The 22,267-nt window shown below is 41.2% G+C and overlaps 1 protein-coding gene across 3 annotated transcripts in view; it reads left to right on the top strand.

Moving 5' to 3' along the window:
• Positions 1–22,267, top strand: part of CCDC186 (coiled-coil domain containing 186) — a 60,908-nt gene that overhangs the window by 22,946 nt on the left and 15,695 nt on the right. For 2 of the 3 annotated variants that reach the window (XM_038410444.2, XM_043518468.1), the window contains 9 exons: positions 326–1,040; positions 3,804–3,930; positions 8,828–8,956; positions 9,994–10,206; positions 12,228–12,347; positions 13,812–13,937; positions 14,317–14,415; positions 15,322–15,408; positions 18,211–18,353. In XM_038410444.2, the coding sequence (XP_038266372.1) occupies positions 343–1,040; positions 3,804–3,930; positions 8,828–8,956; positions 9,994–10,206; positions 12,228–12,347; positions 13,812–13,937; positions 14,317–14,415; positions 15,322–15,408; positions 18,211–18,353 (1,742 nt within the window). In that variant the 5' untranslated portion in view covers positions 326–342. The remainder of the gene's footprint in view (positions 1–325; positions 1,041–3,803; positions 3,931–8,827; positions 8,957–9,993; positions 10,207–12,227; positions 12,348–13,811; positions 13,938–14,316; positions 14,416–15,321; positions 15,409–18,210; positions 18,354–22,267) is intronic. The other variant, XM_038410445.2, reaches the window with a different exon arrangement.

The raw sequence follows: 22,267 nt of genomic DNA on the forward strand, positions 1-22,267 counted from the left end.
TTTGCCACCTCTACAGTTTCCTCCCTGCAAGAGTTACTGAAAGGGAGAAAAAAAACCTCTACTACATAAAAATTAGGTTAAATTTCAGTGTCTGATATCCTTCCCCCGTCCCCTGAACTTCTTTTTTTAAATAAGAGATTTATAATTGTTGGAACAGTGAATGTTCAAATGTTTAACAGACAAAAACATTGGCTAACCATTGGCAATGTAAACAAAATTATTCTCCTTCCTCCAGTATCTGAACTTCCAACCAAGTATTTTTTCCTCTCCCCCGTTTCAATCTTGACTTTTTGAATGTAATATATTGTCCAAATTCTCTTTCTAGATTCCTAAAACGGAAGGATGGAAGAGTGTTTACCGGAAATACAGAGCATATTGGAGCCAGTCAATCTATCAAAGGAAGACAATACACCTGCCGGCTCATCAAGTAATGAGAGCACAAGCAAGACTTCTGAAGTGAAGGACTGCTCAGATGTTGGTTATATTGGTGATGAGGATTCCAGCTTGGAAAGGGAACCTAAATTATTGGCATCAAACTACAATGTAACAACTATTGACATAAGAGGGGATGGAGCCATAAGTGAAGCACAGGAGCTGCAGCTTTCACCTGATTGTAGTGGAGGCGGGGATTCCTGTGCTAATATATGTTCTGAAAGACAAGTAGAAGACTCTGTGAATGCAGAATATTTGCCTGGTGAAGATTTTGAACAACAGGTTTCAAAAAGTAATGGCACAGAACAATCCCTAATGGAAATCCTGCAGGAGCTAAGGGGGGAGTCTGACTTCACGAAAAAATCTAGCAATAGAATCTATTCTGAAAGCCCTTATGACACAGACTGCACCAAGAAACTTATTTCCACAATACAATCATCATCATCACAGGAGGCTTTGTTAGAAGAAATAGAATCTGAACTGTTAGCTACAGATTTTACGAAAGAGCGTAAGCTCCCAAATGGAATGAGGAAGGGTGAACATGCCTTAGCAATTTTTGAAAAATGTGTGCAAGATAAATACCTCCAACAGGAGCAAACAATAAAGAAGTGAGTATCTAGATTAACCTCAGGACAAATAAGTATGTGCAAGAGCATCCTGACTTGTATATTGTGGAGTTACAACCTCCATGTTGTGAAACTTATGTGGTCTTAGTTGTTGCTGTTAACCCTGTCATGATTTTGGCTTATATTAACTCTTTTTAACGATGTTGTGTAAATGAGGTTTTTTATTTAATTAATCATTTTGTTTATTTATTTATTTATTTTACAAACTCGATAATCATTCTAAATTTAATTTACAAATATGTACAATGAGTATACATAGACCTCTAACTTCTTGTTGAATGAACTGAACAGACATTTGCTAATCCTTAATCTGAAATCCTTGGTGAGTTAGTCTACATTAGTTAGAATTACTTGTTAACTCCATCAAAGTACTGGTGACATGAATCCTTTGTCAAATATGATAAATTAATCCACTCTCTAATTTTTATTCAGTTTCATGCTTGTATCTCCTCCAGAAGAATTTCATCCACTGTACCAATTGTTAAACCAGTTATGATTGTTAACTTAAAGTTTCCTCTGCCAGTTTTTGAGATGGCCAAGTTTGGATTTTAAAAAGAAGGCTTGAAAAGGAAATCTTTAATTCAGTTCTCATAAAAGTATGAAGCAATTAAGGGATTGCATACATCTTCAAGCATACATCTTCAAGCATCAAATAACATTGAAATAACATCTGGTAACACAGTAGTAAGTTACAGGAAAGCTTTTGAAATTCATAATTTACTGTATATATACAAAGTTTGCTACAAGAAATTTTTGTAGTCGAATTGTTAACTCAGTTTTATTGAACGAAGATTGTTCAAACACTCTCTCAGCTCACTGCTTGAGTTCTTGGTTCTCCTTTTATCTTTCATACTGCTTTCTCTGTATAACATGAGAGGCATTTGCTCACTTGAAAAACCTAACCTTCCACTTTAAACTCTTTTTCCTGCTGACAGGGCTGGAAGTGAAAGTGGCTTTTATTTATATATCTCTGTATTTTTTGTGTTAACTTCTTGTGGGAGGAACTGTGATATGACAGGTTTCAGAGTAGCAGCAGTGTTAGTCTGTATTCGCAAAAAGAAAAGGAGTACTTGTGGCACCTTAGAGACGAAAGCTTATGCTCAAATAAATTTGTTAGTCTCTAAGGTGCCACAGGTACTCCTGTTCTTTTTGTGATACCACAGTAATGGATGACCATATTTTAAAAAAAAAAAAATCTTCCAGAGAGAACTTCCTGTTCAAAGCATGGGATTCTGGAGAGATCTGCTATGATTTTGGTAATCTTGCTATCAGAAAACATACCAAGTATAAAAAAACGGTGACTTTGTAGTCTGGCATGTGTACATTATGCATAAAGCAATTACAAAGAATTTGGGAGTGTTTTGGGGAGTGGGATTTGAAGGCAGTGGGTGTCTAGATGGTAGTAATTCCATGGTATTGTGTACAAGCCAGTTAGCTGGGTTTTACCTGTTTGTTTACTGTGCCCCTCATTTGTAAATACTTGATTGTAGCAGATCAGTCTTGTGTACTGATCACTGTCTTAAAGAGATGCAGACAAACCAGTGCTGCTTCTCTTCTGCCTTTTATATACCCTTTCCAAAACAGTGAGCCCTGCAACTCTCTCCACTCCCCTAAGTGCCTTGAAGTTAACTAACCTGTTTAGGTGTTTCTGAAAATCCCCCTTGGTGCCTGTCTGCATCTTTAGACTCCTAAGTACTTTGTAAATTGGACCCTAAGGCACTTTTGAAAACTTTACCCCTGAGTTATAGGTATAACTGTCTTCTGTATCACTTCTGGAATGCTGCAGTATGTAGCCATAATCATCAACACAAATATGCTATCATTTAGGCTACAGCTTTGATTCGGCCTTCAAACTGTTATACTGTAAAGCAGAGGCTCTCAACCTTTCCAAACTACTGTACCCCTTTCAGGAATCTGATTTGTCTTGTGTACCCCCACGTTACACCTCACTTAAACTATTTGCTTACAAAATCAGACCTAAAAATACAAGTGTCACAGCACACTATTATTGAAACATTGCTTACTTTCTCATTTTTACCACAGAATTAGAAAATAAATGAATTTGAATATAAATATTGTACTTGAATTTCAGAGTATAGTCTATAGAGCAGTATAAACAAGTCATTGTATGAAATTTTAGTGTGTACTGACTTTGCTAGTGCTTTTTATGTAATCTGTTGTAAAACTAGGCACATATTTAGATGAGTTGTTTTCCCCCTTGGAAGACCTCTGCGTACCCCCAGGGGCACATGTACACCTGTTTGAGAACCACTACTGTAAAGGAACAAACTATTTTAAAACATTTGAACTACCTACAGGTGGGGGAGAGAAGATGATCTTGTGGTTAAGGGACCTGACTGGGTGCAATTTCTTGCTGTGTTGCAGGCTTCCTGTGTGACCTTGGGCAAGTCACATCACTCTGCACAACCGTAAAATGAAGATAATATCTGTATGTTTACATCCATTGTTGTGACTTTACACTTACATGTTGGAAGTACTCTAGTGTCATGGTGATGGAGACCATGCAAGTAATCGCTTACCTTAGTGCCAGCCACATTGTTAGTGTCACATCAATTACTGCAGTGTAGCTAAGGATCTGTCTGCAGTTTTGTAAAAGCCTTGCATATAAGGGTGTGCAACAAAGCAGTTCTGGGTTAAAAAGTACCAGTGCCCAATTGTTTGGATCACTTTTCCTTGTTGTCCACACAGACAACAAAGCAAAGCAATTTTATTTCATCTTTACAGATTGATTAAAGAAAACAAAAAGCATCAGGAACTGATTTTGGATATTTGTTCAGAAAAGGACAAGTTAAAAGATGAATTGAAAAAACGAACAGAAACAGAAAAGCAGCACCTCAACATTATTAAACAGGTACAGATAACAAAAGAGCTGACTATGCTGTCTAACCTTTCATTGGCATGTACATTTAACTGTCATTGATGTTAGTAGGAGTTTCTAGCCGGCATTGTGTGTGTGAGCGAAGGAGGGAACAAACTCCCAATGCTAATGTAGCCCACGCGTTTGTTGACTCATTCTTCCATCCCACAAAGCCTTATTAGTTTGTTGAAAGCTCTTACTACTATCTTTGGCTTCGAACCACTGAAATGTTAAGCATGTAGAAGTCTATTGAAGTCAATGGGAGTTCCACATGCTCAGCATCTCTGGGTACTGGGGCTCCTTGGGCCCAATCCTGTAAGTGCCTTCAGTTCCCATTTGAAGATGGCTGGATGACTAAATGTTAGCAACAGGAGTCATACTCAAATTGCAAAACGCAACCTTGGCATGCACTGTATACTGCATTTATCTGAAAATTATATTGCCATTTGGGCCTGCCAGTTTTCTGTAGTGCACGCATCATGTGTGAGGCCACCTTTAAGGGTTATATATTTGTTAGTTTAAATACTGTACTATATACAAATTGCCAGTTACAGATAATTGTATATAAACTCAAGATTGAAGGCTAAAGTTACAAATGAATCTGGGAATGCTGCAGCTGTTGACCACATAAGGCAGGGGTTCTCAAACTTATCATAGAATCATAGAATCATAGAATATCAGGGTTGGAAGGGACCCCAGAAGGTCATCTAGTCCAACCCCCTGCTCAAAGCAGGACCAAGTCCCAGTTAAATCATCCCAGCTAGGGCTTTGTCAAGCCTGACCTTAAAAACCTCTAAGGAAGGAGATTCTACCACCTCCCTAGGTAACGCATTCCAGTGTTTCACCACCCTCTTAGTGAAAAAGTTTTTCCTAATATCCAATCTAAACCTCCCCCATTGCAACTTGAGACCATTACTCCTCGTTCTGTCATCTGCTACCATTGAGAACAGTCTAGAGCCATCCTCTTTGAAACCCCCTTTCAGGTAGTTGAAAGCAGCTATCAAATCCCCCCTCATTCTTCTCTTCTGCAGACTAAACAATCCCAGCTCCCTCAGCCTCTCCTCATAAGTCATGTGCTCTAGACCCCTAATCATTTTCGTTGCCCTTCGTTGTACTCTTTCCAATTTATCCACATCCTTCCTGTAGTGTGGGGCCCAAAACTGGACACAGTACTCCAGATGAGGCCTCACCAGTGTCGAATAGAGGGGAACGATCACGTCCCTCGATCTGCTCGCTATGCCCCTACTTATACAACCCAAAATGCCATTGGCCTTCTTGGCAACAAGGGCACACTGCTGACTCATATCCAGCTTCTCGTCCACTGTCACCCCTAGGTCCTTTTCCGCAGAACTGCTGCCGAGCCATTCGGTCCCTAGTCTGTAGCGGTGCATTGGATTCTTCCATCCTAAGTGCAGGACCCTGCATTTATCCTTATTGAACCTCATTAGATTTCTTTTGGCCCAATCCTCCAATTTGTCTAGGTCCTTCTGTATCCTATCCCTCCCCTCCAGCGTATCTACCACTCCTCCCAGTTTAGTATCATCTGCAAATTTGCTGAGAGTGCAATCCACACCATCCTCCAGATCATTTATGAAGATATTGAACAAAACGGGCCCCAGGACCGACCCCTGGGGCACTCCACTTGACACCGGCTGCCAACTAGACATGGAGCCATTGATCACTACCCGTTGAGCCCGACAATCTAGCCAGCTTTCTACCCACCTTATAGTGCATTCATCCAGCCCATACTTCCTTAACTTGCTGACAAGAATGCTGTGGGAGACCGTGTCAAAAGCTTTGCTAAAGTCAAGAAACAATACATCCACTGCTTTCCCTTCATCCACAGAACCAGTAATCTCATCATAAAAGGCGATTAGATTAGTCAGGCATGACCTTCCCTTGGTGAATCCATGCTGACTGTTCCTGATCACTTTCCTCTCCTCTAAGTGCTTCAGGATTGATTCTTTGAGGACCTGCTCCATGATTTTTCCAGGGACTGAGGTGAGGCTGACCGGCCTGTAGTTCCCAGGATCCTCCTTCTTCCCTTTTTTAAAGATGGGCACTACATTAGCCTTTTTCCAGTCATCCGGGACTTCCCCCGTTCGCCACGAGTTTTCAAAGATAATGGCCAAGGGCTCTGCAATCACAGCCGCCAATTCCTTCAGCACTCTCGGATGCAATTCGTCCGGCCCCATGGACTTGTGCACGTCCAGCTTTTCTAAATAGTCCCTAACCACCTCTATCTCTACAGAGGGCTGGCCATCTCTTCCCCATTTTGTGTTGCCCAGCACAGCAGTCTGGGAGCTGACCTTGTTAGTGAAAACAGAGGCAAAAAAGCATTGAGTACATTAGCTTTTTCCACATCCTCTGTCACTAGCTTGCCTCCCTCATTCAGTAAGGGGCCCACACTTTCCTTGGCTTTCTTCTTGTTGCCAACATACCTGAAGAAACCCTTCTTGTTACTCTTGACATCTCTTGCTAGCTGCAGCTCCAGGTGCGATTTGGCCCTCCTGATATCTTTCCTACATGCCCGAGCAATATTTTTATACTCTTCCCTGGTCATATGTCCAAGCTTCCACTTCTTGTAAGCTTCTTTTTTATGTTTAAGATCCGCTAGGATTTCACCATTAAGCCAAGCTGGTCGCCTGCCATATTTACTATTCTTTCGACTCATCGGGATGGTTTGTCCCTGTAACCTCAACAGGGATTCCTTGAAATACAGCCAGCTCTCCTGGACTCCCTTCCCTTTCATGTTAGTCCCCCAGGGGATCCTGGCCATCTGTTCCCTGAGGGAGTCAAAGTCTGCTTTCCTGAAGTCCAGGGTCCGTATCCTGCTGCTTACCTTTCTTCCCTGCGTCAGGATCCTGAACTCAACCAACTCATGGTCACTGCCTCCCAGATTCCCATCCACTTTTGCTTCCCCCACTAATTCTACCCGGTTTGTGAGCAGCAGGTCAAGAAAAGCGCTCCCCCTAGTTGGCTCCCCTAGCACTTGCACCAGGAATTGTCCCCTACGCTTTCCAAAAACTTCCTGGATTGTCTATGCACCGCTGTATTGCTCTCCCAGCAGATATCAGGAAAATTAAAGTCACCCATGAGAATCAGGGCATGCGATCTAGTAGCTTCCGTGAGTTGCCGGAAGAAAGCCTCATCCACCTCATCCCCCTGGTCCGGTGGTCTATAGCAGACTCCCACCATGACATCACTCTTGTTGCACACACTTCTAAACTTAATCCAGAGACACTCAGGTTTTTCCACAGTTTCGTACCGGAGCTCTGAGCAGTCATACTGCTCCCTTACATACAGTGCTACTCCCCCACCTTTTCTGCCCTGCCTGTCCTTCCTGAACAGTTTATAACCATCCATGACTGTACTCCAGTCATGTGAGTTATCCCACCAAGTCTCTGTTATTCCAATCACGTCATAATTCCTTGACATCACCAGGACCTCCAGTTCTCCCTGCTTGTTTCCAAGGCTTTGTGCATTTATATATAAGCACTTGAGATAACCTGTTGATCGCCCCTCATTCCCAGTATGAGGCAGGAGCCCTCCCCTCACAGACCTTCCTGCCTGTGCTTCCTCCCGGTATCCCGCTTTCCCACTTACCTCAGGGCTTTGGTCTCCTTCCCCCGGTGAACCTAGTTTAAAGCCCTCCTCACTAGGTTAGCCAGCCTTCATTGCATTGTGACCCCCTTCGGACAATAAAAATTACTACATGACTCCAGGAGGGGGTACCAAAGCCTGAGCCAGCCCAAGTCCCCGGTGCGGGGGCCAAAGCTGAAGCCCAATGACTTCAGCTCCAGGCAGGGGGCCTGTAACCTGAATCGTGATGCCCAGGGCTGAAGCCCTCAGGCTTTGGTCCCGGACCCAAGCAAGCCTAAGACAGCCCTGGCAACACCATTAAAATGGGATTGGGACCACAGTTTGAGAATCATTGACTTAAGGCATTGTTGCAATTGGTGATATTAGAAGAATCTTAACATATTAAAGAATTGCACTCCCTTTTGAGACTAGTTATTGTGTGTAGATAGACAAAAGGAGGAATTTTCTACAGATGTCTCCACAAATAGCTTACAGAGATTCAGAAGAGATGTAAACAGTAATCTGTCCTCTTTCCTTTTTGTTAGTGAAAATGAAAAGAAACCTCTAAAGTTGAGAGACTAATTAGAATTTTTATAGGCAACTGCATAAAAATGTAGGACGTAATGCCGAGCTCTCAATTTTTATTCTGTCCTTGCTCAGTGAAACATTACCTAAGCAAAGAAAGCGTTTGTAACAGGGGTGGCCAAACTTACTGATCCTCCGAGCCACATACGACAGTCTTCAGGGGGCACTCATGCTGAAGCCCTGAGCCCCAATAGACACACCCTGTGGGGCTGAAGCCCAAAGACCCCCCTCCCGTTGGACAGAAGCCCCTACCCTACCACCCCACTGCAAGGAAGAGGTCCTGAGCTTCCCCCTGCAGTCTGGTAGGTGGAGAATGGGCGGGGGTGAAGTTGTGGGGAGGGGTTCCGCGCACCGTACTTCAACAGTAAAAGAGCCGTATGTGGTTCACGAGCCACGGTTTGGCCACCCCTGGTTTAAAAGAACCTCCAAATTTGACCCATTTCTCTTTACCTTTTCACACAGTAATTTATTCTAGTCCAGAGGTTATGCTTAGTATGATGCAATAAGCCCTTGACAGATGATGATCTCAGTTCCTTTCATCTTTAGTATTGTAATACAAAAGCTGGGCTGTTACTAGTGATTGTTGCAGTTTGATTAGAGTTTGGCAAGCGCAGTATATATTTTAAAAATGCTGTAACCTCTAATTTGTAAGAAATGTATGTACAAAATTTGATGGAATCTTTACTGACTTTTCTATAATTATCTGCTAATGTTTGCTTTACAGTTAGAATCAAAAGTAGAAGAGCTTAAAAAAGAAGTTAAAACTGCTAAAGACAAACTTGTAACACAAGATGCTGCAGTCAAAAATACTATTCAGCAATTGCATAAAGAGATGGCATTTCGTATGGACCAGGTAATTTTGAATTCCTTTGAAGTTTTAATAATTGAATCTCTCATTAAAGAATTAGCTTGCTGTAGGAAACATTCAGCAGCCTGAGCGTTGCAGTCAGTAGATATGTTGAAAATTGATACACCAAGGCTTCCAAACTTTTTTTTAAATTAATAGGATTCAATTATTCATGCATTTTGATGGTTAGTGAGCTTTCAAGTATTTGTAACCTTTTGTAGAGCCAGTAACACTCACATATGCTTTGTCTGGCCACGCTCTTTCATTTGTGTATTTATATGGAAAATAAAAAGCCCTGGAATGATTGTTTCCCTGTAAATTTTGATTTGATCAGTATTTACTTTGGTTTTGAATGGAGGGAGAAGTCAGTCCACAATTATGCAGGCTTACCAGTGAAATCTGATCTTTTCAAGCACAATTAAAACGATACAACAAAATAATATTTTCACCTCATTTTATGTTGCTGGAAGGTCATCTGTTTTCTTCCTTAAGATTTTGCTAAGTCAAAGGCTTTCTCTGTGTTACAAGAATTTTAGAACATAATTTTTGTTTTCCTTAATGAAACAATATTAGCAATATCTGGACAACAGAGTCTCTATGTGAGAAATGATGTACAGCTGAATAGTAATTGTTAAATTATTTAGCGGAGGGACAATAACTGAGGAATGGAACTGGATATCTGCAAAAATATTTTTCCTCTTAGGAGTTATCAAGAATATATTCTCCATTTTGGAGTCATCAGATACATTCCAACTGCACCAGCCTGCTGATTATGCAGCTGAAGTAAAATATTTAGCTTTTAGCTTGCAAATACTTAAACACATTAGTTACTACTCTGAGTAGTCCCATTTAAATCAGGGGGACTGCTCATGGTAGTAATGTTAAGCCAGTGTGTGTACCTTGCTTTCGGAATTGGGGACTTTAAGACTTTCCTTCAGTTATGTTTTAATTACTGTGTTGGATTTCTGTGAGTATCCATTGTTCATGTATAAAAACTATCATCAGTGAAATGTAAACTTATGGCTAAATTTACATTTTTAAAGGCAAACAAGAAATGTGAAGAGGCACGCCAAGAAAAGGAAACTATGGTGATGAAGTATGTTCGAGGAGAAAAAGAGTCTCTAGATCTCCGAAAGGAAAAGGAGTTACTGGAGAGAAGACTAAGAGATGCAAATAAAGAAATTGAAAAGCACGTGAATAAAATCAAACAACTTTCTCAGGAAAAAGGAAGATTGCACCAGCTCTATGAAACCAAGGTGCTTTTAAAGAAAGGGTTAAAAGCACTATTTAAATAATCAGGAAAGCACTTATGTGTCACCTTTCATTTAATAATTGTGATATCTTATTAAGTTCCCTTTTACTGTGTGGCTGCAAAAGACCCATTTTATGTCAATATATTTTTTTGTGGGTTGTGGGGGGGAAATGAGATCTTATTGTCATCTTCCTGAGATTCCTATGTGTTCTTCTGAACTGAAGTTTGTAGCATTCTAACAGCACAATTTTCTTTTTGCAGCCATTATATTATAGATCATCACTTCTTTTACAAACAGTGAAGATTTATAAACACTGTAGAATTTTGTTATATACTTTTTTTTTTCCCCTGTGGCTGTCCATACTGGATTTTTAAAATTGATTTTTAAAATAGGCCAAGCCATCAAAGCCTTCGCTCCTTTTTGGAAGTCAGTAAGAGCTCCACACATGTTGCAAGAACTGTATCAGGCCCTTTCCCTTGTACTCTTCCACAGGATTGTTTGACTGACTGAATTTTGAGGCATCTGTGCAGATACCTTCCTTAAGTACTAAGGTTCAGCAAATGCTCATTATAAGTGTTTGTCTCTTGCCTTGACACTACATTTAAACTACCAGCAGTCTCAAAATTTTAAAATGTAATAATTGTTTAAACTAATTAAAAAAAACAAACAACCTGATTTTATGCTCCTGAAAGATCCAGTATTCTCCCCAGAACAGAGAGGGTTCAGTCTACTCTAATGGATTTGATCATGATCATTGGTCCAAGTGATCATTGCTCACAAGAGGAAGAAGATCAAAAGAACCATCTTATTGAAACTTGAGAACTTTGGTTCCTGGAGCATAGTTTTTATGTATGTCATTGCCATTCCTGCTCCTAAGAATTAAGCAGATTGGAATGGACAGTGTGACCTGTTCAGGTCAGCAAAACAAAACGTAGCTGGTAGGTCTAACTTCTAGCTTAACAGTCAGGATAACATTGCTTGGAGACTTATATTAGAGTGATTCTGCTGCCCTCACATGGTGCTTTTCTAAACCTGTTTTAGTTAAGGTAGATCTGTTATTTCAGAAATATTATTTGGCTGCTGGGGTTATATTATAATGCACGGGTTTTTTAATTGCAAATATTAGTTTGTAGCTGTTGGTATCTAAGGTTATCTCAGTAATATGCTTTGCTATTAATACCACTGGATGTTCACTTGAAGAAAAATAGAGCGGTGATTTGTGTGGTGTACATCTTTTGGCCAACAATCACTGTTGCCCTTCACCTTGTGTAGTCATTTACTTCAGTGCAAAATGTGTCAAACAATAGCGGTCTGATTTGATAGTGTTTTACACCCACTTTGCACTGATGTAAACAACTATATTTAGGTGCAGCCTAATGGTACCTGACCTAATATATCTGGCACCTATCTAGGCAGTTGTCCTCTCATTATTTGAATAATTTACACTTTTTTCCAATAATAGTCCATTTAGTCAAATATCCAATGTACACAATGCTTCTGTCAGACTACCCACAAAAGTCAGTAAACCTCACATTTTCTGCTATATCCTCCTACAATTTGACACCCCCCCCCCCAACCTGCATCTTTCCCTTACGCCTGCAAAAAGAAAAAGGGGCTTTGCCACTTGTTCAGAAGATCAGTATGTCTAGTCTGTCATGGATCTATGCAATTCCAGTCAAAAAAGTCCTTCTGGAAAACAGTCTGCTAGAAACTGTCTCAGAATTAATCAAGGTTGCTTCAGCTAGAACCTCTCCTCTGATCACAAATGTGGCAACAACGCACATGGACAGAGAGGCAGTGTCTCACTGGGAGCCCATAGACCTAGACAATTAAGGCTTTAAGACCCAGTCCTGTAAACCGTTAGCGTGGCTAACAGTATGCAGTTTTTTGCAGGTTCGGGGCCTTATAGATGAAATCTATTTGTCACTCATGTATGAGTCTAATTTTGTAGCTGTATAAAAATTGGGATTTAAACTCAATAAAATGTAATCTGTGGATGTTTGTTCCTTTTTTTTTTTTTTAAGGAAGGTGAAGCCACTAGATTCAACAGAGAAATAGAAAAATTGAAAGAAGAAATCAATTCTTATATCATCAAAGTAAAATGGGCCCAAAACAAATTGAAAACTGAAATGGATTCACACAAGGTTAGTAAATCAATACCATGAAGTAAGATCATAATGAGTCCAGTATAGTTGCTATGCCATTTTCTTGCTTAGTGGCACTAAAATGATTAAAAAAATCGTGGTTTACTTTTTAACTTGGCAATCTACAGATGGATTTTGGAATAGTACTTTAAAGATAGCGATATTGAAGTGGAAAATGTGAAAGGATGATAGAATATATTAGTGTTTCTCAACCTGGGATGGGTTTAGGGTGTAAGTGCAGGGCCAGTGTTAGGGGGTGGCAAGCAAGGCAATTGCGTGGGGCCTCACGCCACAAGGGGCCCCGCAAAGCTAAGTTACATGCTTCAGTCCCAGGCAGCAGGGCTCGGGCTTCGGCGTAAGCCAACCACCTAGGGCTCTATGGTTTGGGGCCCTGGGCAGTTGCCCTGCTTGCCACTCCCTCATGCTGGCCCTGAGTATTATTAATTATTTACTTCATTATATTTAAGGTAAGGGGTTACAATTCTTTCAAGTCTTAATAGTGAGGTCACTTTTATTTTATTTTATTTTTAAATCCAAGGGGGTTCGCCATCACAAAAGATTGAGAAACAGTGGAATATATCCAGGGTGATTTCTGCTTTACTCTGATTTGCAAGAGTGCTTTTAATTCATCTGTCATAACACAGTGTGAATGACACATCCTACAATCCTCGCTAAGAATTTCTTCTCTCGCTTCTCCTGAACAAATCAGTTCAGACTGTGTGCACGGTCTAAATCACAAACAGTAACAGTTTGATTTAGGGTGACCAGACAGCAATCCTGAAAAATCGGGACAGAGTGTGGGGGGTAATAGGTGACCATTTAAGAAAAAGACACGAATATTGGGACTGTCCCTATAAAATCGAGACATCTGGTCACCTTAATCTGATTTGGAGAAGAGGAAAGCAACTGGACATGGTTCCTTGCACTTGGTTCTCTTTAAATATGTATATTGCAAAAACAGAGGGAGCTGAATTACCACAGGGACAGAGAGATGACCATTAGATCCTCGCTCTGAAGAGCTTACAACTGTGATAGTAAATGAAGGATGGGATAGGACGTAACACATTTCTGTGATTGAACAGTGAAGTTTTCAGTTACATGATTTTTTGTGTGGAGATAATGAGTCAGCCACTACAGGACACTTGTTTTTTTCAGTGTTACTAAAGGGAACCTTCAATTTGGCTCATGGAAATATGGCTACAGGAACACAGTGGTAAAAGCAGATTTTCCCTTGAAGTTTTTGAGTTGTGGTGTTGCCGTTCTGGAGAGCCATAAACAGATGATTTAACAGTTGGTGGTGCAGCACTTTCTAAGCAAATATTATGATTCTCTATAAAATCATTAGTTGGAAACTCTATTAGAATTGAAAACATTTTGGTGATAACTCCCTTTTCCCTGCTAATTCAAAATCTTGCTCTGTGACACTCCGTAGGTTCAAATAGTTGTTCATGGTTTATTTTCTAGGAAACCAAAGATAGACTCAAAGAGGCAACCACAAAGTTAACTCAAGCAAAAGAGGAGGGAGACCAAATACGGAAAAACTGCCAAGAAATGATAAAAACATACCAAGTAGGCATACTTTCTCATGAGGTGAAATTAACATGTTTAACATCTGATTTTTTGTTACTTATTTTCATCTTAAATTGTAATAAAGTGAAAAATTATTGCATGCATGCATGTATGTCACGTGAGATGTTATGCCATTAAATTTATAAACGTGAATGATTAGAGATAAATAAAAAAGAAATTAGGAAAAATGTGAGATCTTGAGTCCGGTTTCACTGGAGTACAATGTGTTTTTATATGTTCAAAACTACTACATATGGTAGTACAAATTACAGATAGTCAGTTATAAGAATGTGTGTCTTCTGTGTTCATAAAATAGGTAAAGAGTTTTTCTTTTAAAAAAGCTCTATAATTAAAATGTCCCCCCCCCCTTTTTTTTTTTAATTTCTTCCAATTCAACTAGGAGTCAGAAGAAATTAAATCAAATGAATTGGATGCAAAGCTCCGAGTAACAAAGGGCGAACTAGAAAAACAAATGCAGGAAAAGTCTGAGCAGCTGGAGGTAAACTGTTGTTGTTGTTACAGCCAGTACGACTAGGATCTGTTAACACTAGAGTACACTCCCTTTCAGAACCTGGCATTAAACCTAGGATTCCACGGGCCTTGTCTACACTTACTGAGGATTGATGCTGTTGCGATCGATGCAGCAGGGGGGTGATATAGCAAGACTAGTTAAGACCTGTTAAATTGACTGCAGAGAGCTCTCTGGTCGACTCCAGTACTCCACCGGAACGAGAAGATTAAGGTAAATCGATGGGAGACTGTCTCCTGTCGATGCAGTGTGGTGTATATACCGCAGTAGGTCGACCTAAGCTATGTCAACTGTAGCTATGTTATTCACGTAGTTGGAGTAGCATAACTTAGGTTGACTTACCGCAGTATTGTAGACAAGGCCTGAGTCTTAACATTCCTTTTCTGTCTAACAAATAGCTATGGAGCCCTCTGGCAAAATGTCTCATCCCCCTCCAGTGGCAGGTCGACCAAGCCTAACAACTTTCAGCTGCTACCTTTACTGTTAGCTCAAGTGGTAGAGGACTGTTTGTGGATGAAGATATATCCCTGTCCTATTTGATGATCCATCTTGGAGTTCAAAGTGATTCAACATGATGAAACATCTGGGGTTTTTTTAGTTTGCCTTTTGAAAAAACCCTAAGAAATTACATCCACAAAAAATTATGTTAAGAGAGCATTAAGGTTGCAAAGTTAGGCACATATATTATGATGCAGTCATTAGTTACATGATCACATACTATATCTTGCACAGGACTCTGGGCTGATATTTATTAAACCCAGGCAGTTAGGCAGGCAGCACATAAGTTCTCTGCTGGTGGGTGTAGTCTTGCAGTGGATGAGGGGATCCTGTGCCCCCTAAAATGACAGTGTTATGATGCTTTCTCTCTTTAAAAAGGTACACTATGCCAAAATAAAAGAACTGGAGGATCTGAAGAGAACATTTAAAGAGGGTATGGATGAGCTGCGTACACTAAGAACAAAGGTAACTAAAGAGTTCTCTCTTGCCATGAGACTGAAGGTGGAACATAAGGATTTTGAAAACAGATCCTATTGTATCTGGCTAGTTTACATAAAGAGCAAGAATACATCGTGATCTGGTGTAGAGATTTGTCAGCATGAATTCAGGATGGCTGCATTACTCCTAAGCATCTGTCATGGAGATTGTGGAAGTCACAGATTCCATGACTTCCTGCGACCTCCATGACTTCTGCAGTGGCCAGTGTGGCTGACCACAGGGCCACCCAAGCAGCTGGCCCTGCGACCAGATGCTTAGGCGGCCCTGGGAACAGCCGCACCAGCTGCTGTTGGAGCAACTCTGCAGCCAGCCGCTCGGGCAGCCCACAGCCAGTCACACCAGAAGCCCCGGGGCCAGCCGCACCGGCCGCTACTCTGGCAGCCTCAGGCAGCTGGCCTCGGGGACCACCCGAGCAGCAGTCTTGGGGGCTGCGGGAGCTGCTGCAGCTTGGTGGCTCCTAGCAGTGGTCCTAGGATGGCCAGAGCGGCGGCTAGCCCTGGGGCTCCCCCTCCCTCCCCCGGCAGCCAGAGCAGCAGCTGGCCCCCAGGGTCCCCCCCCACCGGAAAGGGAGTGGAGCAAGTTCTTACCTTTCTGCTGCTGGCTGTGGTTACTATCTCAGTTTCCCCTTCTGGAGCTGTCTCATTACTGTAGAAAGCATAGCTCTCTGGGGGAACATAAAGGTCCATCCTTTTTGGGGTATCCAGAATCCCAAATCCACAAGTAGCCACCTGGTCACAAAAGTTCATTAAGCAAATTTCTTCCTGATTATGTTCCATCGACATATAGTCTGTTTCAAAAACATAAAGGGTTCCAAAATAATAGCTGAAGATCTGGCCAGAGGCTATGTGATCACAGGCTGTCTCAGCTGGGAAAACCTAACAAATTTCCCCATCCAGATTTCATGGGGAACAGATGACATGGAGGGGGCTTTCTCCCTTCCCAACTCTGGGCCCTGGAAAGGAAGCAAGTACTTGCCCTGTGCTTGCCACAAACACTGCTCAAATCCCAAGCTCGCTCATTTCACCCAGTGGGGAAAAAACAACAACTCCAAACAAAGCCCAAGCCCAAAAATAAATGAACTCTATGTCCAGGAGTAATACTACTTCTTGAGTAGTATTAGTCACTTCATAAGTTTTTGTCCTGGAGAGATCCATGAACAGCCACAGTTCTTCTCAAAGTTTCCCCCTACTATCAGGAAGACAAGGGTTTATATAGTAGCCTTCTTTCCCAGCATGCCTTGCTACCTAGGTTAGACTAGAGGCTGTTTTTAAAAGGCCTGTGTACCACATTTCAGGAGGATGGAACATAGGAACGGCCATACTGGGTCAGACCAGTGATCCATTTAGCTCAGTATCCTGTCTTCTGACAGTTGCCAGTGCCAGGTGCTTCAGAGAGAATGAACACAGCAGTCAACCATCAAATGATCCATCCCTTGTCTCCCATTCCCAGATTCTGGCAATCAGAGGCTAGGGACACTCAGAGCTTGGCATGGTATCCCTGAGCCATTGCTGGACCTATTAGCCAAGATGGTATCTTCTTTGAATTTATATAATTCTGCTCTGAATCCCGTTATATTTTTGGCCTTGACAACATTCTCTGACAATGAGTTCCGTAGGTTGGCTGTGCATTGTGTGAAGAAGTATTTCCTTTAGTTTGTTTTAAACCTGCTGCCTGTTAATTATTTGGGTGACCCTTGGTTCTTGTGTTATGTGAAGAAGTAAATAACACTTATTCACTTTCTCCACATCAGTCACGATTTTATAGACCTCTGTCATGTCCCCTCTTAATTGTCTTTTCCAAGCTGAACAGACCCAGTCATTTTAATCTCTCCTCACATGGAAGCTGTTCCAGACCCTTAATCATTTTTGTTGCCTTTCTCTGGACCTTTTCCAATTCTAATATATCGTTTTTGAGATGGGGTGACCAGAACTGCACATAGTATGCAAGGTGTGGGCCTGCCATGGATTTATACAGTTGGCAATATAATTTTTTCTCTTAGGAACAATCAGAAAAGGGATAGATAATAACATTGTGTTGGCTTTTTTGACAGCAACTGCGTGTTGAGCACATGTTTTCAGAGTACTATCCACATGTGTGTGGGGGTGTTCCTGTATGTACCTCTAATTGCAATATACTGATCATTGCACACAGATTTTTTCCTAGTGGAGCTAGCCCAGAGGTGTTCTCACAGCAGAGTATATTGCCATGCAAGAGATCAGAGTACAGCTGCATTTTCGGAGTATACTAGAGGCTGCACACTAGGCCTCTGAGAGCTCATGAGGAAGTGCCACGTATCACTGATGAGCAACCCATCTATCAATCTGTTGGCCAGCTCAAGAGCAGCATGGACTAGCTCTGTAGGGAGAAGCATTCAGTTCTTAGACAGAAGCATGGGTGAGCATGACGTGGGTTGGCCGTGGTGACTGTAGGAAGATGAAAGTGCAGCTTGGCTTTGGTCCACCCATATGTGTGGGTTTATGAATCTTTTGGAGGGGATGGTATTACCCCTCTTAAAGCTTTTATGACTTGGCCATTTTTAGAAGCTAATTCTTATGGCTGTTTTGTTTATGTGACTGAACTGTTCTCTATTTTAGCTTTTGATCTGTGAAATAGTTTGCATCTGATTTTATACATTGCTCAAAAAAAGGGAGGGAGTACTACCGTAACTGTGGTTAGAGCTTTAGACCTATTGGATGAAACATACTATCCTCTGAAGTTTGGCAGGAAAATAACCAATTTACAATAAAGATTATGTTCTTTTGCACTTAGGTAAAGTGTCTGGAGGATGAAAGGTTGAGAACAGAAGATGAATTATCAAAGTACAAAGAAATTATTAATCGGCAGAAGGCCGAGATTCAGAATTTACTGGATAGAGTGAAAATTGTAGATAAGCTGCAGGAGCAACATCAAAGGTATAAACTAAAGTTTTTAAAGAATGTATTTGATTATATAGATTTATGTTTTGGACCTGGAGCATTTCTGTGCTTTAAAAGTATTGCTGCCTTTACAATGTATTGGACCGGGGGGTGTACTCAGAGAATCTGTATCCTCTCCCAGCTGTGGCATGTTCCTCATAGAACCTTTCTAAATTATTTAGTCTTACAGGCACCCAAGAGCAATACTTTGAAACCTGACTCCTCTAGGGTTAACTGATAGCTGTAATGAATTACCTTTGAAATAGTACGGGGCAAAATTTAATCTCTGTGGTAACTCCGTTGACTTTGGTATTCCAATAGGGATGAATTCAGTCACTGGTCCCTAATCATTTCACTAGATTTCAATAAAAGTGACAGATATGGTGTACGGTGGATGGTAACAGGTTGTGTAACACTGAGATTTACTGATTGATGCTCGTTCTACTGCTGACTCTGGACAGCCTCCATTCAGAGAAATCCGCCAATGCTCATTTTATTGAAGGGATGAGAGAAATGGAGCCAGTGTCCCCAGTGTTTTGGAGAAAGGGAGGGGAGAGGTTGCTGAGCTGGGAAGATCAGCCCTCTCTGAATGTGATGGATACATTAAAGTATTACAAAAATACAAACTTAACAAATCTTCTTAAACATAGGATGCATTAAATATTATTAACTTATACTTATGAGCATTTGTGTCACTAAAACCCCTAGCATCCGTTCAGCTGTAATAAATGCCATTGCTTCAAGGAAGTGAAGGAGCAGACAAGCTGATTCTCCCTTCACTTGCACCAGTTTGACAGTGGTGTAGTTTATTTAACTGCCACGTAGCTAATACAGATTTACACCCAATGATGAGCTGCCAGAAGTTCAAGAACCGGTTCCTTCACTCACTCTGGGTCTTCGGCATGTCCTTCAGTCCCTCCGGGTCTTCGGCGGCGCTGAAGGACCCGCCGCCGAAATGCTCCCGAAGACCCGGAGCGAGTGAAGGACCCACCACCAAAATGCCGCCGAAGACCCGGAGCGAGTGAAGGACCCGCCACTGAAGTGCCGCCGAAAGCTCGGAGTGCTGCTGGTCAGTAAAAATTCACATGGGAGCTACAGCTGAGAGCTCAGGCAGGACGGACAGGACGATCCTGCGGGCCGCATCCTGTCCGTCCCACCTGAGCTTCCCCATCCTTTAACAACCGGTTCTAAACCGGCTTCAAAATTTAACAACCGGTTCATGTGAACCAGTGCAAACCGGCTCCAGCTTACCACTGTTTACACCCCTGTAAGTTAGAGGAGACTGGCTCACGGACATTCCAGAGCAGTGTCTGAGAATAATCATATTTCCATACGGTACCTGTGAACTAGAGCAAAAACACATACTATCCATTTTCTTAGATTCTGACAATGTTGCATTGGAGGCAGATGACCATCGTTTAAATAGAAACACCCACATGTGCCTGTGGAATTTGTAAGCAATTTTCATTTGAAGTTAATCAATTATCTGCTTTCCTTACGGTTTATACAACTAAACGTTTTCTTATATCGACCTTGGCTCCTATTAACATCATGGCATCAGTCTTTTCTAGAAAACTGCAATCAGTCAGACGACACCTTCAATTTACACCTTGATCAATATCAGTTACTCATCAACTACAGGAGGGCTAATACATTTTCCTCCTCTGTTGATGATGATTGAACAAATATTTGACTAGGAATTTCATTAGGTTGGGTGGGAGGGAGAATGGAAAGCAGGGCTTTCTAATTCTTTGCATTTTAATTTACATTAATAATGTATTATCCCAGGGGAGGAAAAGCCACATACTAAAAGAAACATCTCTGTCAAAATAACTACATTTCCAGAGACTCAGCCTTCATGGCACAAAGTGGAAGGTTAACAGCTTCATTGCTGCCTTCTACCACAGGGACCTTTTATAGCTACACAGGGCAAAATACACATTGGTCGGTGCTGTTAGTGCTTGATCTAGAAGAGGCCAACCCTGCAATGACAGAAATTGGAGGTGGATGGCCAGTTGCAGCATAGGGGACATCTGCTATTATAAAAGTAGTGGGAGAAAGCTTTAGCCTTGCTCTGAATTTTGTTTGTCACCTTTTCCGGCGTATGTCTGAATGGAGGTTGTATAACCACTGCTCTGTTTTGCGAGGGTAGTGTTCTAAATAACACTTGCATATTCTGTATAACGAAGTTGCTGGATGCAGGGTATTCTACCGTAACATGCCCAAACTGCTTCATGCTGTTTTGTTGTTGTTGTTGTTAAGCATAGTGAAACCACACAGTTAGAAATGTGCAATGGGAAAACAGCCTCCTCCAAAGAGTATGGGATGAACTGGAAATATAAATGGGGTTATTGTAAGGAAAATAGCTGACGTCAACCCAGAGTACTGCTGTAATTCATTGTATGTTTTTCTAAAAGGGCAAACAATATATTTGGCTGTATTAGCACAGAAGAGAATGAGACAAAGGAGGGAATAAACTATTAACATTCCCTAGCCATACTTTTGTGGTCACCAAATCAGCAACATGCTACCAGTCACCATACTATGGCCATAGAGAGGGTGCACCTTATAGCAATGTGGATAATGCCAGGTGTCAGCTATCTAGTTTTATAAGAGTTGGGCTTCATTTTCAAAATTATGAACAGGTGTGGAGAATGCATTTGAATTCACCCAAAAATGGATAAGCATGTTGGCCTAGTGATTTTATTTCTTCTTTAAATGCAGTGTGACTTGAACATCTTAAAGTTACCTGCAGAGAAATTTTTAAAAATGGGTTTGCACCTTTTTTTACTGTTTTATGTGATATAAGAAGTGCATGTAACTTGGTTTGGGTTTTGACTTGCTCTTTTCTCCCTTAGTGGGGAGAGAGGTGGTATTTTTACATTAGTTTAGGTCATTCCCAGACTAGACTTCTCTATAGTGGCTGGAGGACTCGTGAAATAATATCACAAATGCAACTCCGAGAGGAAAGAGATATTTAGTATGTTCCTAAAATTTGTTTTTGGCATCGCTTTAGCCCCAATGTCTGACAGGTCATCTTCACTGAAGATTCAGCATCGTGCCCCTTCCATGTAAAGTGTGATTGCATGCAATACACATGACCTACTGAAGGGTAGGGATGGGGAGGACAGTAAAGTTCTCCAGAAAAGGCAAGAAAGAGCAAACGTGACATTATTCATATTTCTATTGTACAAAACAAAACAAACTTTAAAAAAATACGCTAAACAAACAAAAATAAAATAAAGACATGCAACCCCATTTAAAAAAATATCTTTTTGAGGTGTCCTTTGACATTGTGGCTTAGATGCCAGTCTCCTGTTGAGATTCTCATGAACATTTGTATGTTGTAACCTTAGATCTAGTTTTGTAGAACTGACTAAAAATCACAAATTTTGTTGAGTCCGGTATTATAAGAAAAGCAGCACTGACAGAGAACGTTCCTTAATGCTGAGATCTAGTTCCTGGGGCAGGGAGAAGGAAACCTGTACTCTATTGCAGAAGTCTCATGTTCTCGTCTCATTGCCAACCTCCTCTCTACGAGGAAAGGCCTTTAGTACTCTCGTGCTTTAGGAAGTCTTCATTGAGTATGGTGGAGGTTTCTTCCCTTCTTTTTGTAAGGGAAGTATGTGCTGCTGACTGATGAGAAATCTGCCCTAGTAAGCCAGAAAGACAACTTTGCCTTGTTTGAGATAGTGACATCAGAAATAGAGGTCACTTTACATTAAGATTCCATTTATAAATACTTTAAGTATAGTACATACCGGAGTAATGTGTGTCATAGGTGGCTTTATAAATGCATCAGTAGAAGGTATTAGATAGTTATAAGCATCCTGGTGGACTCTAAAACAGTCTGACAATTAAGCATGTATTAACGCATCTAATCATTCATTAACCTTCTGTAAACTATTTAT

This window comes from Dermochelys coriacea, chromosome 7 (assembly GCF_009764565.3).
Source record: "Dermochelys coriacea isolate rDerCor1 chromosome 7, rDerCor1.pri.v4, whole genome shotgun sequence".
In the NCBI taxonomy this organism is placed as follows: Eukaryota; Metazoa; Chordata; order Testudines; family Dermochelyidae; genus Dermochelys; species Dermochelys coriacea.